Raw genomic sequence first — 12,562 nt, 5'->3', positions numbered from 1 at the left:
CCTGGTGGTCGGACTAAAAATATGCACTGTACTTCATTTCAACGCTCTATGTATTAGCTAAACATAGACAAAGTTACAAAAGGGTATTATTTTTTTTAACTTGAGAAATTTTTTTTAAAATTTTGTATCTCCACTAGCTTTTCGCCGGCGTAACTCAAGCGGCATGAAGCACTCACAAAGGCAATCTTCAGCCCATGCCTACTGACCTGGGATGCAGACGTCCAACATGGTGCTGTCTATAAAGCAACCCCATTTCCTTTTCCATTACTTCATAGACAGTTACGTCGGCGAAAAGCTAGTGGAGATACAAAATTTCAAAAAATTTCTCAAGTTAAAAAAATAATACCCTTTTCTAACTTTGTCTATGTTTAGCTAATACATAGGGCTTTTAAATGAAGTATAGTGCATATTTTTAGTCCGACCACCAAGACAAGTTTTTTGACGATGAATACAGAGCTTTTCTAAAAAAAAGTGAAATTCGCAATTTTTTTCAGACAATTTTTTCAGACACCTTCAGCGACTAAATTATTTTTCTTCTGTAGTATGTCGATTAGGCTTCCAGTATATAATTAATTTCTACCCTTTGAGTTTGCCTTGTTACTGGAAAAAAATATCAAACTTTGCAACTTTATTCAATTTTGCTCGTGCGAAAAGCCCTCGAAGAATCGATATACATAAATAAGTCACTATTTTCACAGTTACATCAATTCATTAGCTTGCCGGAAATACCATTTTATTGAGTGCATCCTATAAACACCCTTTGAAAAAAATTGTTGTTTGATGCCCTTTAGCTCAGTCGGCGCAAAACTACAGACTCTTACAAACAGGCGGGAAAATTTTTGGCAACAGAAATAAACGAGCAGAACGAGTTTTGAACTTCAAGAAAAGCGTGGAAATTTTTTCATCCATATTTGTGATGGTCGGATAAACGCTGGGTGATTTGGCATGGAATGACCCAGTTATAACATCTTAACAGTTGGAGCGGCGTGCGAATATTAAAAAATGACTAATATCGACTCGAATATTCTCATATTCGACTCGGTCTTTGAATGAAATGACCGCTATTTGTAAATGCGAATAATTTCTAATAGTATAGAAATATTTTATTATTTCAACTGCGTGCAAATACACAAAAACTGACTCAACATTACAACGAATTTTATTCCTGCGGGTATAGTATAGGCGTAAAACAAGGCTTCTTGCGTCTCTCGGGTAATGAAGTCTTAACGGTCGCACAACGATGATTCGGAATAGTTCTCTGCACGATAACGTTCTTGCTATTTGTAACTGATGCTCCACTGTTACTTTTAATGCTTAATAATACCATAATTTCTGAGGATTTACGTGCCAAAACCACGATATGATTATGAGGCACATCATGGTGGAGGGCTTCGAAAATTTCGACCACTTAATTCTTTAACGTGTACCTAAACCTACGTACGCGGGCCACTAGCATGTCGCCTCCGTCGGAATGCAATCAACGCGGCCAGGATCGAACCCGCGACTTTAGTGTCAGCAGCCGAGAACTGTGACCCCTGTACCACCGCGGCGGCGCTAATGTTAGAATTATAAACGCTAAAATGTGAACATCGTTTCATAATAATTGCGAAAACGGCCGTTCAATATTCTAAAACCACTCGAAAAGTATTCGCTATTCGATTTGATTCAGTCCGCTTCTTCACGCATTCCATTCTGTTTCGAAAATTACTTATCGCACGTACCTACAGTTGGCAGCTTGTGTAAAATGTTAGCCAAAGAACAACATAAGTAATACACGCCCATGTCAACAACACAGCCTCCAGGTTTAACGTGTTAAACATGTTTTTCAAGTTATGGCTTTCCTACACGACGCGAGGCTTGTTCACGCTAACACCTTCACTGAAAGAAGGTACTCAAAGATTATGGTGAATTTACAGCGCGAAAAACGAGAGACAAAAGAAGAAATACTACACAGGACAAGCGCTGCTGTATTTCTTCTTTTATCTCTCGTTTTTAGCGCTGTAAATTCACCATGAACGCTTACCAACTAGCCCGGCTTAGCACTATTTTGTACGCAAAGAAGCTGTTTTTGCGATGATTTTGAATAACAGTTCTCTTGCACGTTATATACAGTTGTGCATTCTGCTGGGATTTTTACTTGTTACTTTGCTGCTTTTCAGCACTCATGAGAAAATAATTGCCTTGTCCTTTCGTTTATCACGCCTTGACCCTTCCGTGCGGCCGGCATTATTTATCGAACAAGTAAACCAGCGATGGCTGGGCGTGGTCGCAGAGCTGTCGTCTTGAGTGACACAGGGTGCACACCCGCTGCGAAGACTAGTGTCCTCGAGATGCTACTGTGACAGTTTTGATGGCTCGGACAACAACGTCGTGTGATCTCCTCTTTTAGCGCAATAATTAATCAATAATCTTGGTACAGGTACATCTCACCTGTAAGGAGATAGTTTTTTTTTGTTGTTTTTTGGCCGACGCAGCCTGCGTATATATGTTGTGAGCTCTAGGCGAGCCAATAATGATCCCAAATTTTTTGAAGTGGCAAGTTGCAGACTTAAGATTTGTAAGCGTACACCTGAGGTAGAAAAAGATGAATTCTCTAAATGAACTCACACCCATAAAAACACGAGGCATGTCATAAAGATAGGGCCTGTTCATATAAAGTTTTTAAATTGAGTCACTGTTCATTGATTTTATTCCGATAACGTTGGGGTAGATTTGATGGTAGTAATTGTGAGATGAAGAGAAATCAGGTTAGACGAAAAAACAACCTGCCATCGGTGGTACAACCCAATCGACAACCTCGACATTACATCTAGGAGCGATTCATTCGTAAAGCGGAACTTCATTCGTGAAGCGTATGAGTGGTGCCGATTTAGCCTCGTACTGCAGTCGGATATAGATGCCTGGTTAGCCCAGATGCCAATCGTCTTACAATATCGTTGGTTCCGGGCTCGAACCCCCCCGACGCGAACTTTTCTTCAACAGGAAAGCTTTACTTCTGAGAAATCCGTATCGATTTCCTTTGTACTTTCGTGCTGTGAAGCGGCGCAGGCCCATATGTCGCTTTTACATTTCATTATTACTAGGAATGTACGAAATGGAAGGAAGGCTTATTTCCAACAGGGCTGACAGTATGAATGAATGAATGAATGAATGTGGATAAGACGTTTAGTGGCTCATTCGTAGGCGTTCTCTATTTCAAGCAGCGCCCCATACTCGGAAACCGCGATGGTGATCGACTCTGTCAAGCGGTGCAGAAAGGTCACTTGCGTAACAACGTGGGGCGTCCTGTCTTTCGGCGGCATCGACCTGCATCGACCCGCGTGTCATGGAACAGGTACGAATATCACGGGACAAACTTAAGAAACCTCGTATCGGAAAAAGAAACCCTTCTAAGAACGCCATCTTCACCATCGTGACCCCGTGTTCATGTTCATGCGACACGCATGAAATGCGGAAGTTCTCTAGCGTGAATTGTAGGAGAACAGCGCGAAAGACGAGGACAGAAAAAGGCACACAAACATCCACACGTAGCGCTGACTGTCAGCTGAGCTTTAATAATAATGAAATCATCGAGGCCCGTAGAACTGCGTTGTTTAGTAGTAAGTGCATGAGCACACGATCGGTTTAATATTGGACAATGAAATTGAGTACTTTTCAGCTAATTAGTCATGTTAACTGCTTTTGTCATGCGCTCACAGCTTCATGCAGTGGTGTCCGTTTGATATCTTTTGTTTTTTTTCTTGTTGGTATTGACAATGTGTTGGTACTTATGTGTGTCTTTATTTCCGTCATTCGCCGTATTGCACTTCAGTTGACAATCAGTGCTGAGCGTGGATCTTGGTATTCCGTTTTCTGTCCTCGTCTTTCGCGCTGTTCTCCTACAATATGTTCAACCACCTTTAGCTGACAAGTTCCCCTTTAGAGCATGAGTGCTCCTAAAGCCCTGGATGGGTATTGCATCCAAAAGCAAACATTGTATTTTTTGTGGTAATTTGAATAAGGGCGCGAATGGGTACACATAAACAGGGCAGAACGAACGAGATAAATTAATCTGTTCTTGGGTCGGTTCGCACGCTTTTTGTAACATTCACAATTTCTCTAAGCAAAGTACTCCTCTCCAGTGACTGCGATGTGCATATTGTTTGGTTTCATGCTGATTTGAAACGAAGCGTCAGCAGTGCTAGCACAGCGTACGCTGTACGTTCTTAAACGCAATGTAACTGAGACGGAGAGGCTGATGAGCTTTTTTAGCATTATAAGAGGCGAAGGCTTCAATGCGGTATCCTATAGATCTCTACATCGTCGAGCTGAGCTGTAGATGTGAGATTGGGCTGCATCAGAACTACTTCGTTTCCTTACGTTTCATATCTCTTGCTTTTCTTTATTTTTACTGTTTTTCTGTTGATTGACATAGATGTATACTAAACTGAGTAGAATACAAAAGCTGGTATCGATTCTATTGCGATACTGAAGTCAGCGCTTAGTAGCGACGATGAGCCAATGTGCGTCAGGTCAGGACAATCAAAACGACGTAGTATTTGGGGCTTCAAAACTTTACGCGAGGAGAATCAAGCCAAACGCCTGTGCATTTTTGGGCTCCGTGCGCGATCTGACGGTACCGACTGTTGTTTAGTGGCGGCTGGTTTGATCTCAAAAACTCTTGAATAATTAACGTCGCTTCCGCCCGTTTACCGGCTCTCGGGGCGATAAGTGCGTCGCTAACGAGGAGTGCCCCTCATCAAACATAGATACGGTAAGCAACTGACAACGACCACATCGATGCTTCTGGACGAGAGGGAAAGTTGAAAAAACAACCTTGCGCAAAATGAAAAAAAAGAAAGAAAAAGACCTCCGGCGAGTTTCTCGATATGATGCTGGAGTCGACAGGCCATTGCTACAGTTCCGAGCCGTCCAGGTGATGAATGGTTGTTGGATGCTGCGCCTTTCCCTGTTGTGTCCGTTGCCTCAGCCTGATAGCTGGCTATCGGCTGGCAAAAAGGTCCGATCCCCTTGAGTATCGTTAGGCTTATCACAATGACTTTAAACACTGGTGCCCCTCACTCCTGCAGCCATGCCTGTAACACTTTTGTTTACACTCATTTGTTTACCACTTACTGCACGCGAAGCGCAAACGTAAAGCTTTTATTGGTGTTTGAAAAGCATAGAAAAAAAAAAACCCTCGATGAGTTGCATTTCTTTCATTTTCTAGCGCTGTAATTAGCATCAATCCGGGAGATGAGGCTAAGTGCCCTGTTATTTTTGCTTCCTTGTATGATAAGTACGTTTTCTGCAAAACAGATGATTAGCATCGTGTTTGTTTGCCGCTCTTAAAAACTGGGCAACGTGATTCACGAATCGCGATGCTATGCGCATCAATCTACATGCTATCAACTGAAATGGCGGGCCGTGTTACAGCATCATATGTCATCTTTGTGTTAATAATGTTGAACAAAAACCATCTGAAACGCTCATTCGTCAACAGGCGGGGGGGGATGTTAGGGTTTGCACAGATACATTTTTATTCTGTGTAAATGCAGCCTTCGGTGTTTTATGCACTTCGGTGTAGTTAGTTTAGAACGGTGTAGTTAATTTAGAACTTGCTAGCTCGACCTTATATCTTCTATTACACGTTAAGTGCAGAAAAACTTTCATTAGTAAGGCGCGGAACTTATCATACTCGTCATATTAAATAAACTTGACGCGAATTGGCATTCCCGCATTCACACACATATACACGCAAGAACACACCCCACAAACAGCGTGGTTTGTGGGGTGTGCTCTTGCGTGTATGCGTGTGTGAACTGTGCGTGAATAAGGAAACGCCAAGTTGGGCGCCAAGTTTCTTCAGTATGACGAGTTAGCCAACAGCAAGTATTAATAAGCTTGTCAGACTCGACACAGAGAATAAAAAAACGTAACTTACAATTTATTGGTTATAGCAAGAATTTGGCTTGAGACGTAAAGGAACCGATTTGAGGCATTTCTTCTGACAAAAAGACCATCAAGGCATGTATAAAATGTGTAATACGGAAACAGCATGTATTAACACTTTATCTGTTTGTAAACCAGCATTGAGATAAAGTAAGCGTATTACACTGCACGTGGATTTTATGTAGATCGATTTGTTAGGGTGAATCGCGAAAGCTTTGCGCAAGGAAGATAACGATATACTATGTTAACAAGTCACTTTGGTACTTTACGAGCAGATGCTTTTACAGATGAGCAGTAATAGTCTCTGTGACGAAAGTAGTGTAATTATGCACTTTGGATTGACGTCCTTTGAAAAGTCGAAGTTTTAAAGGAAATCCGGCAGATCCCATGCATCGTTGGAATCAATGTTATGCGAAGCAGTCGGTGTGCAGCGGCCTATGCCGTATTTTGGCTTTGATCCAAGCGCTACGAGGTGGATCGACGTCTTTGTGTGAATTGAGTAGCTGTGGCCGTATCGTGGGCTTACCGGGCACGCCGAGTACACTGTCGTGTAAAGGCTGTCTCATGCATGGTCCGACGTCGTCGGTCAGTCACGTTAGAGCAGAGACGTTAGTTTTATCGCCACGAAGTGCATGCTACGGTGGGATCATATGAATGTCTATAGTCAAGCGCAACCATTGACTTTGAGTAGTCATACCTGCACACATGTAATGTTTAACTCAAGGTTTACATATGTACGTATATCGTGTAAAATCGAATAGCCAACTCCGCAACCGCAATTGCTTTTGTTCTGGCTCAGCGCTTGTATAGAGTCTTTTTCCAATGCCGTTTGAGGCACTGCCGTCGCTCTGTGGTAGAATACACCTTAGAGGTGCGACTACCATAGAGAATGCTCGGGCACGATTCCGATTCGAGTCATAATTTTTAATTTTTTGCTTCCATCGAGATATTTCACCCATCGACAACGACGACACAGTCTTCTTTTTACAACACAGGCGCCTTCACGCTATCGCGTTAAGATGTCCAAAGTCTATATTGATATAGATAGTGAATCTCCTCTGGCGCGTACACGCACATCACGGCATAGGTCGGCAAGAAAATTGGAGCTCGCTCAGACTCACTCAAGAAATATATATCGCTCCTTGGGCTCACTCAGACCCAGATTCATAAAAATTTTTCTGAACCGGACTCACACTCTCAAGTTTTCCTCAACTGGACTCACTCGGACTCAAACTCACTAGCACATTACTGAGCCGGACTTAGACTCACGGCTTCACCTGAGTCTGAGTGAGCCTGAGTGAGTATACTCATGAGTGCATTGGCATAAAATTAACTTTTTCGATCATGGTGCCAATGTTCTGTAACGCCAATATCTCACATAATCAGGTGATCTACTATACGCCTTTTGATCTTGTACGCTCAAATACGCCTTTATATGCAATTATATGGACAGCCGTCGTCATGCACCGTGTATATATATATATATATATATATATATATATATATATATATATATATATATATATAAGCCACAAAGAAAAATATTTCAGAAAAACTTTCCGACACGCGGAATCGAACGGGCGACCTCTCGCTATGAAGCGCGCGGCGTTAGACGGTTAGGCCATCAACAGTACCGTCCTTCAGCCTGCTAACGACGAGCTATCTATATACACCATTTACTTCAGCATACTTTCTTAGTCACCACAGAGACGGCGCGACGTGCGCGCGTGGCGCGCTTTAAAGACCGTCGCCCCGCTCCTGCGAACACCGTTGCTCTTCGCCCTACAGGGCGTGGTCGCCTTCGTGCGTTTATCTCGAGGAGAGAAGGGGGCGGCCGGGGGGTTGAGGGGGGGGGGGGGGTGTTGTATGACTTGTGCTTTCCCCGTGATGTCCACGCTGAAGTAAAAAAAAAAGCGTATGAAGGTCACTTCGCTCACTGCAGCGGCCACGATTGAGAAAGGAGCGCACTGTTCATACAAAAATAAGTAACAACTGTGACAGTCAGTGCGCGGTCGTCCTGTGTGTACCTACCTGTTCGTTCGTTTCGTGCGTCCTGCTTTATGTTTGAGCAGAGCGCTTCAAGTGTCGAGCTGTGACGCATGATAGTTCGAGCTCGTCCTGTGTGCGTTCTTTTCGTGCGTCCTTTGGGCTCGAGCGACGCGCTGCCAATTTGGAGCTGCTTTCCGTTCTTCGCGTTAAATTCCAATTTATTGCTATCGCATTCATTGCTTCGCCGTTGTGGCGAAACTGACTTTTTATGAAATACGCAACTCACACAAGATATATTTATCAAGAACTTCCCCCGAGAAAGTTTGCGCAGGCAGGTCATGGGACTTCTTCCCCTAACTGACGCGCATGATCAATAAATATTATGGTGGTGCATGAACGCTAGTGTGCTGAGAGATGTGTGAATAGACTTCACTATAAACGTAAAGAGATATAAGGCTGATGGTAATGCTGAAGATGAGTAGATAGGAGTCACGGGCAGCTGTTTACGGATATGTGCCACGCGTGACTGGTGCAAATTATTTCATGACGTATGCGGCAGGGGAGTCGCGTCATGACCCGTGAGTCGTGTTCCTCATACTCTGAAGCCCTGTGTCAATTGTGGTATATCCTAACTTGAAGAGATGACCATGAAAGCCCAAGACGTAGGCGATGAGATAGACAGAAACGGTCAATGGGCGTTTGGTTCACTAAGGAATATTTCGCATTTTAAAAAATGATAACATTTAAGAGAATGAAATGAGGTCAGTGCTCCACGCGGTCACTTATAAAACGAATTTGTTTAAAGTGCAATAAATATTACATAAACTACTTTTGCTTCCAAAAGCAAGCGGTTCTTTGTGTGGTACAGCTGCATAAGTTTTACAAGAGTGAAGGAAAAAAAAAGCGTAGGTTGAATTTTCGAATATCTATTTCTGAGAATAATACAATATTCCAAATTGCTACGGATTTTCGGGCAGATATGCATTGCTATGTAACTGACTGCTCGAAAAACAAAGCACCAAATGGGCTTTGCAGATGGCTTCCTGGGCTGTTTGCACCTCATTCCGCAATGAGCTGCCATGTCCGGTGTGAACTTCTGACTGAAATAAAGATCGAGGATACCGAAGAAGTGAACAAATAAAACATCAACAACTATATCGTTAATGACAATGAAATATATAAATTAGAAATAAAAAATAAACGTTTAGAAATAAATAAAAATAACAAATGCCGCGAGTTAGCATATGCATGAAAAACCATTAAAAATCCTCTACATTGAATCTCAGTACGTATAATTCAGTCATCTTACAATGTTTATTGCCTTTTTTTGCTCATTTAATTCAGGCCGTTTGGTCTTGTACTTCCGGGCGCTCAAGAATGGCTGGGAGATGCTGGATCCGATGCCCGAGCCTCGGAATTACCACACGGCTTCTCTCGTGGGAGACGACGTCTTCATCGTCGGTAAGCAACTGGGCACTCTCTCTACCACGTCACATGACGGGAGCCAGTCGTTTGCCAAGAATATAGTGTACTAGAATAATTTCCTAGTGACGCGTCCAGGAGGCAGGGACAATAGGCCGGTTGAAGCAAACGCCAGTAGACGCCACTGGTGGCGTTGCTGCGCTTTTTTCTAGTCGCGGAGCCAGTTCGCACCGGTTTGGGCCGGTTCAGACGCGCTTTGCAGCTGCTTGCCTCGTGCGCGTCCCCTGCGACGCTACGTTCAACGTCGTAGTTATTGTGAAAAAAAAAATGGTGGATGAGTTTTTTTTAGGGGCGAAGCTCCTTAAGGCGGCACCCGTTCGTCCCTCGTAGTTGTAGTCGTAGTAGTCGTAGTGCGTAACCAGTCTTACGCTTTGACCTCCAAGGTGGTGCCGGTGGGAGATTTTTCCTGTGCGTTGTTGAACAATAAAAAATTCGCAGCGTGCGCGTTAACTAAAAGCCGAATTCTTCTGTCTCTCATTCCCCATTAGCAGCCATTGGCATGTTCCAGTAGGAAACGTTAGTAGAAGTAGAGTGTTAGCTAAAAGCCGACTTCTTCTGTCTCTCATTCCCATTAGCAGCCATTGTTTACCTCCAAGGTAGTGCCTGGTGAGATTTCTCCTGTGCGTGATTAAACAATAAAAATTTTCCTCAAAACGCCGTTGATTGATGAAATACACCAACGAAAGACGCCAGATGTTTTGTAAAAGCAAAACGAAAGAACGCCAGATGTTTCTAAAGCAAAACGAAAAGACGCCAGCTGCTTAACGAAAGACGCCAGATGTTTTCTAAAGCAATGGTTTTCTAAACAATGAAAATTCACAGAGTATATGTAAAATTAAAGTGAGCTGCAAGTCGTCATAACTCATCGAACCTTTAGTATAAACGCGCCCGATCTCACGTCGGTGATGATGTACTGGGCAGAATTCACGGAAGATTCACGGTTTACCGATTAACCTCCGCAGCTTCGCCCACTCATCATCATTCACTCCGTGGATATGCTGTGATTTTTTCTCCGGACGCTTACATGTGGGATGCTTCCATGTATACTCGCCGACAACTTTTCTTGGCATTGAAGCGAAGGCTACAGAGCCACAATGCACGTATCCTACCGCTAATGAATGTAGTCGCCCAATTGCGTCCGTATTTTCGGCATGAGATATATAAAATGCACCTTCATTTTCTACATGCAGCTTTTTGTGACGGAACGCAGCACACACAAGCGAGATATCTGCATTTCTTTTACTTTACACGTTGTCACTTCGCGTTTTTGCGTGCATGAAAAAGTCGCGCCTTTTACCCGTACCTTAGACGCTAAGCAGCGTTTGCGTCGAAGTGCAACGCTAGCCATCACACTCAACGGCGTTACGAGACGCGCGCCAAACCGGACTACTTCGCGTAGCAGTACATGTGCAGACGCTCCGCCCCCGTAGCTTTCCCTTCAGTGCCAAGAAAAGTTGTCGGCGAGTATAGTACGTCTCATTGCACGCCGTAAAATGAGGTGGGCGAAGGTTCTCGAAGCGCTTAAATTGACATCTACACCTCTCGGAGAACAGCGGAACTGAATCCTGCTGGAAGAGCCGTAAGAATGAGACCAATACACTCGTATGCCGTATAATTTGTACTGCTATGCGGTATCGGCTTAAAGGGACACTAAAGAGAAAATTTTTCTGATATTATTAAGTTTGTCTTTCACAATTCCAGTCACCACGCTTGCCGCGAGAAGTCGCTTCATAAGTGAGAAAACGCGCTAAAAGAAAATCTGGGTGGCGACATCACCTTGAAATTTCCGCACCAAATGTCATGACGTCATCGATATTGATGGCATCTTATAGGTCATACGTAGTTCTTAATCAGTGAAAATGAAGTGCATTGTCCTGTGAGGAAGCCATAGACATGACATAGCAAATTTCGGGAAATTAAGTTGCGCCAATGTTAAAATACTGAAGAAAACATGGCAGATCTCTGTCATAGGAATCGGTATAAAACGAAAGTAAAACGTGTCTTCACAGACGTAGTTCAGCGTTTGTTGTGCATTGTTTTGCCCCGAAGGCGAAGGAATGAATGCTATAGCAACAATTTGTAATGTCACGCGGAGAACGGCAAGCAGCTGGAAACTTTCAACGCGCTGCTCAAGCGGAAAGGACGCACGGAACGAACATACACTTGATGAGCGCGAACTGACAATTGTCACAGCTCGACAGTTAAAGCATGCTGGTCAAATACAAAGGAAAACGCACCAAACGAACGCACATGTTTACACACGATGGGCGCGAACTGTCACAGTTGTAAGTTATTTGTTTGTGAGCAGCGCGCTCCTTTCGCAAAAGTGGCCGCCGCATTGAACGAAGTGACTTTCGTGCTCTCTGTAACTTTAACGCAAACTTGCGGTGATGGGCCAGACGTACAAGATATGCGCGTGCGCACGGGCGACCACGCCCTGTATAGGCGCACGCTCATCTCAACGCGTCGGGCGACGACCTTTAAAGCGCGCCCTTCGAGCCCTTCGCGCCATCTCGCTAGTACACGCTGATCTACCTCCAATCTCTGAGTACCGCCACCGGCAAATACTGTACATAAATAGTCCACCGTTAGTATGGCAAAGAACGTCCCGTCTATGGCGGAGTCGTTTCGCGCTGCGCGCTAGGGATCAAGGGCGCGTAAATTGGACTTCCGTTGACGAAACTTTTTCTTCTAGTTTTTTCTTTGCCATATGTTATTCTTTATATTTTACAACGTCATATCCTTGACGGAAATGCGTCATTGGAGCCGTGGTGGACCACGGTATAAAAAAACTTTCGTGTAAATACACTTCGAAATGTGTGACGTCACGCGGAGAGATTTCGGTACGATATTTAAAATGGAACTTTGACCTTGATTCTCTCCTCCATTAGCAAACCTATGATGTTAAACTTAATGATATTAGAATTCTCCGAGTCAAAATTACCAGTTAAACCGATACATTGTTTCGCTTAAGCTTAGCTTTAATATAACGTATAAAATTAAAGTAAACCAGAGTTTCCTTGCTTATAAGCAGTCCCAAATGTAAGTGCCTCAGGGCTTACGTGGCCCACCTGAAATGCTACCGCGTTGTGTACGCCTTAACAGGGGACCGGCGCTCCTCTGAATGAGCTGATGACCGTAATGTACACTGCCGTGTTTC

The 12,562-nt window shown here is 43.7% G+C and overlaps 1 protein-coding gene across 1 annotated transcript in view; it reads left to right on the top strand.

Moving 5' to 3' along the window:
* LOC125759740 (beta-scruin-like) overlaps nt 1-12,562 on the top strand; it is a 33,647-nt gene that overhangs the window by 1,051 nt on the left and 20,034 nt on the right. The window contains exons 2-3 of the mRNA XM_049418835.1: nt 3,204-3,334; nt 9,265-9,381. Coding sequence (XP_049274792.1) covers nt 3,226-3,334; nt 9,265-9,381 — 226 coding nt within the window. The 5' untranslated portion in view covers nt 3,204-3,225. The remainder of the gene's footprint in view (nt 1-3,203; nt 3,335-9,264; nt 9,382-12,562) is intronic.

This window comes from Rhipicephalus sanguineus, chromosome 9 (assembly GCF_013339695.2).
Source record: "Rhipicephalus sanguineus isolate Rsan-2018 chromosome 9, BIME_Rsan_1.4, whole genome shotgun sequence".
NCBI classification, from domain to species: Eukaryota; Metazoa; Arthropoda; class Arachnida; order Ixodida; family Ixodidae; genus Rhipicephalus; species Rhipicephalus sanguineus.
This window is presented reverse-complemented; position numbering and strand designations above follow the sequence as displayed.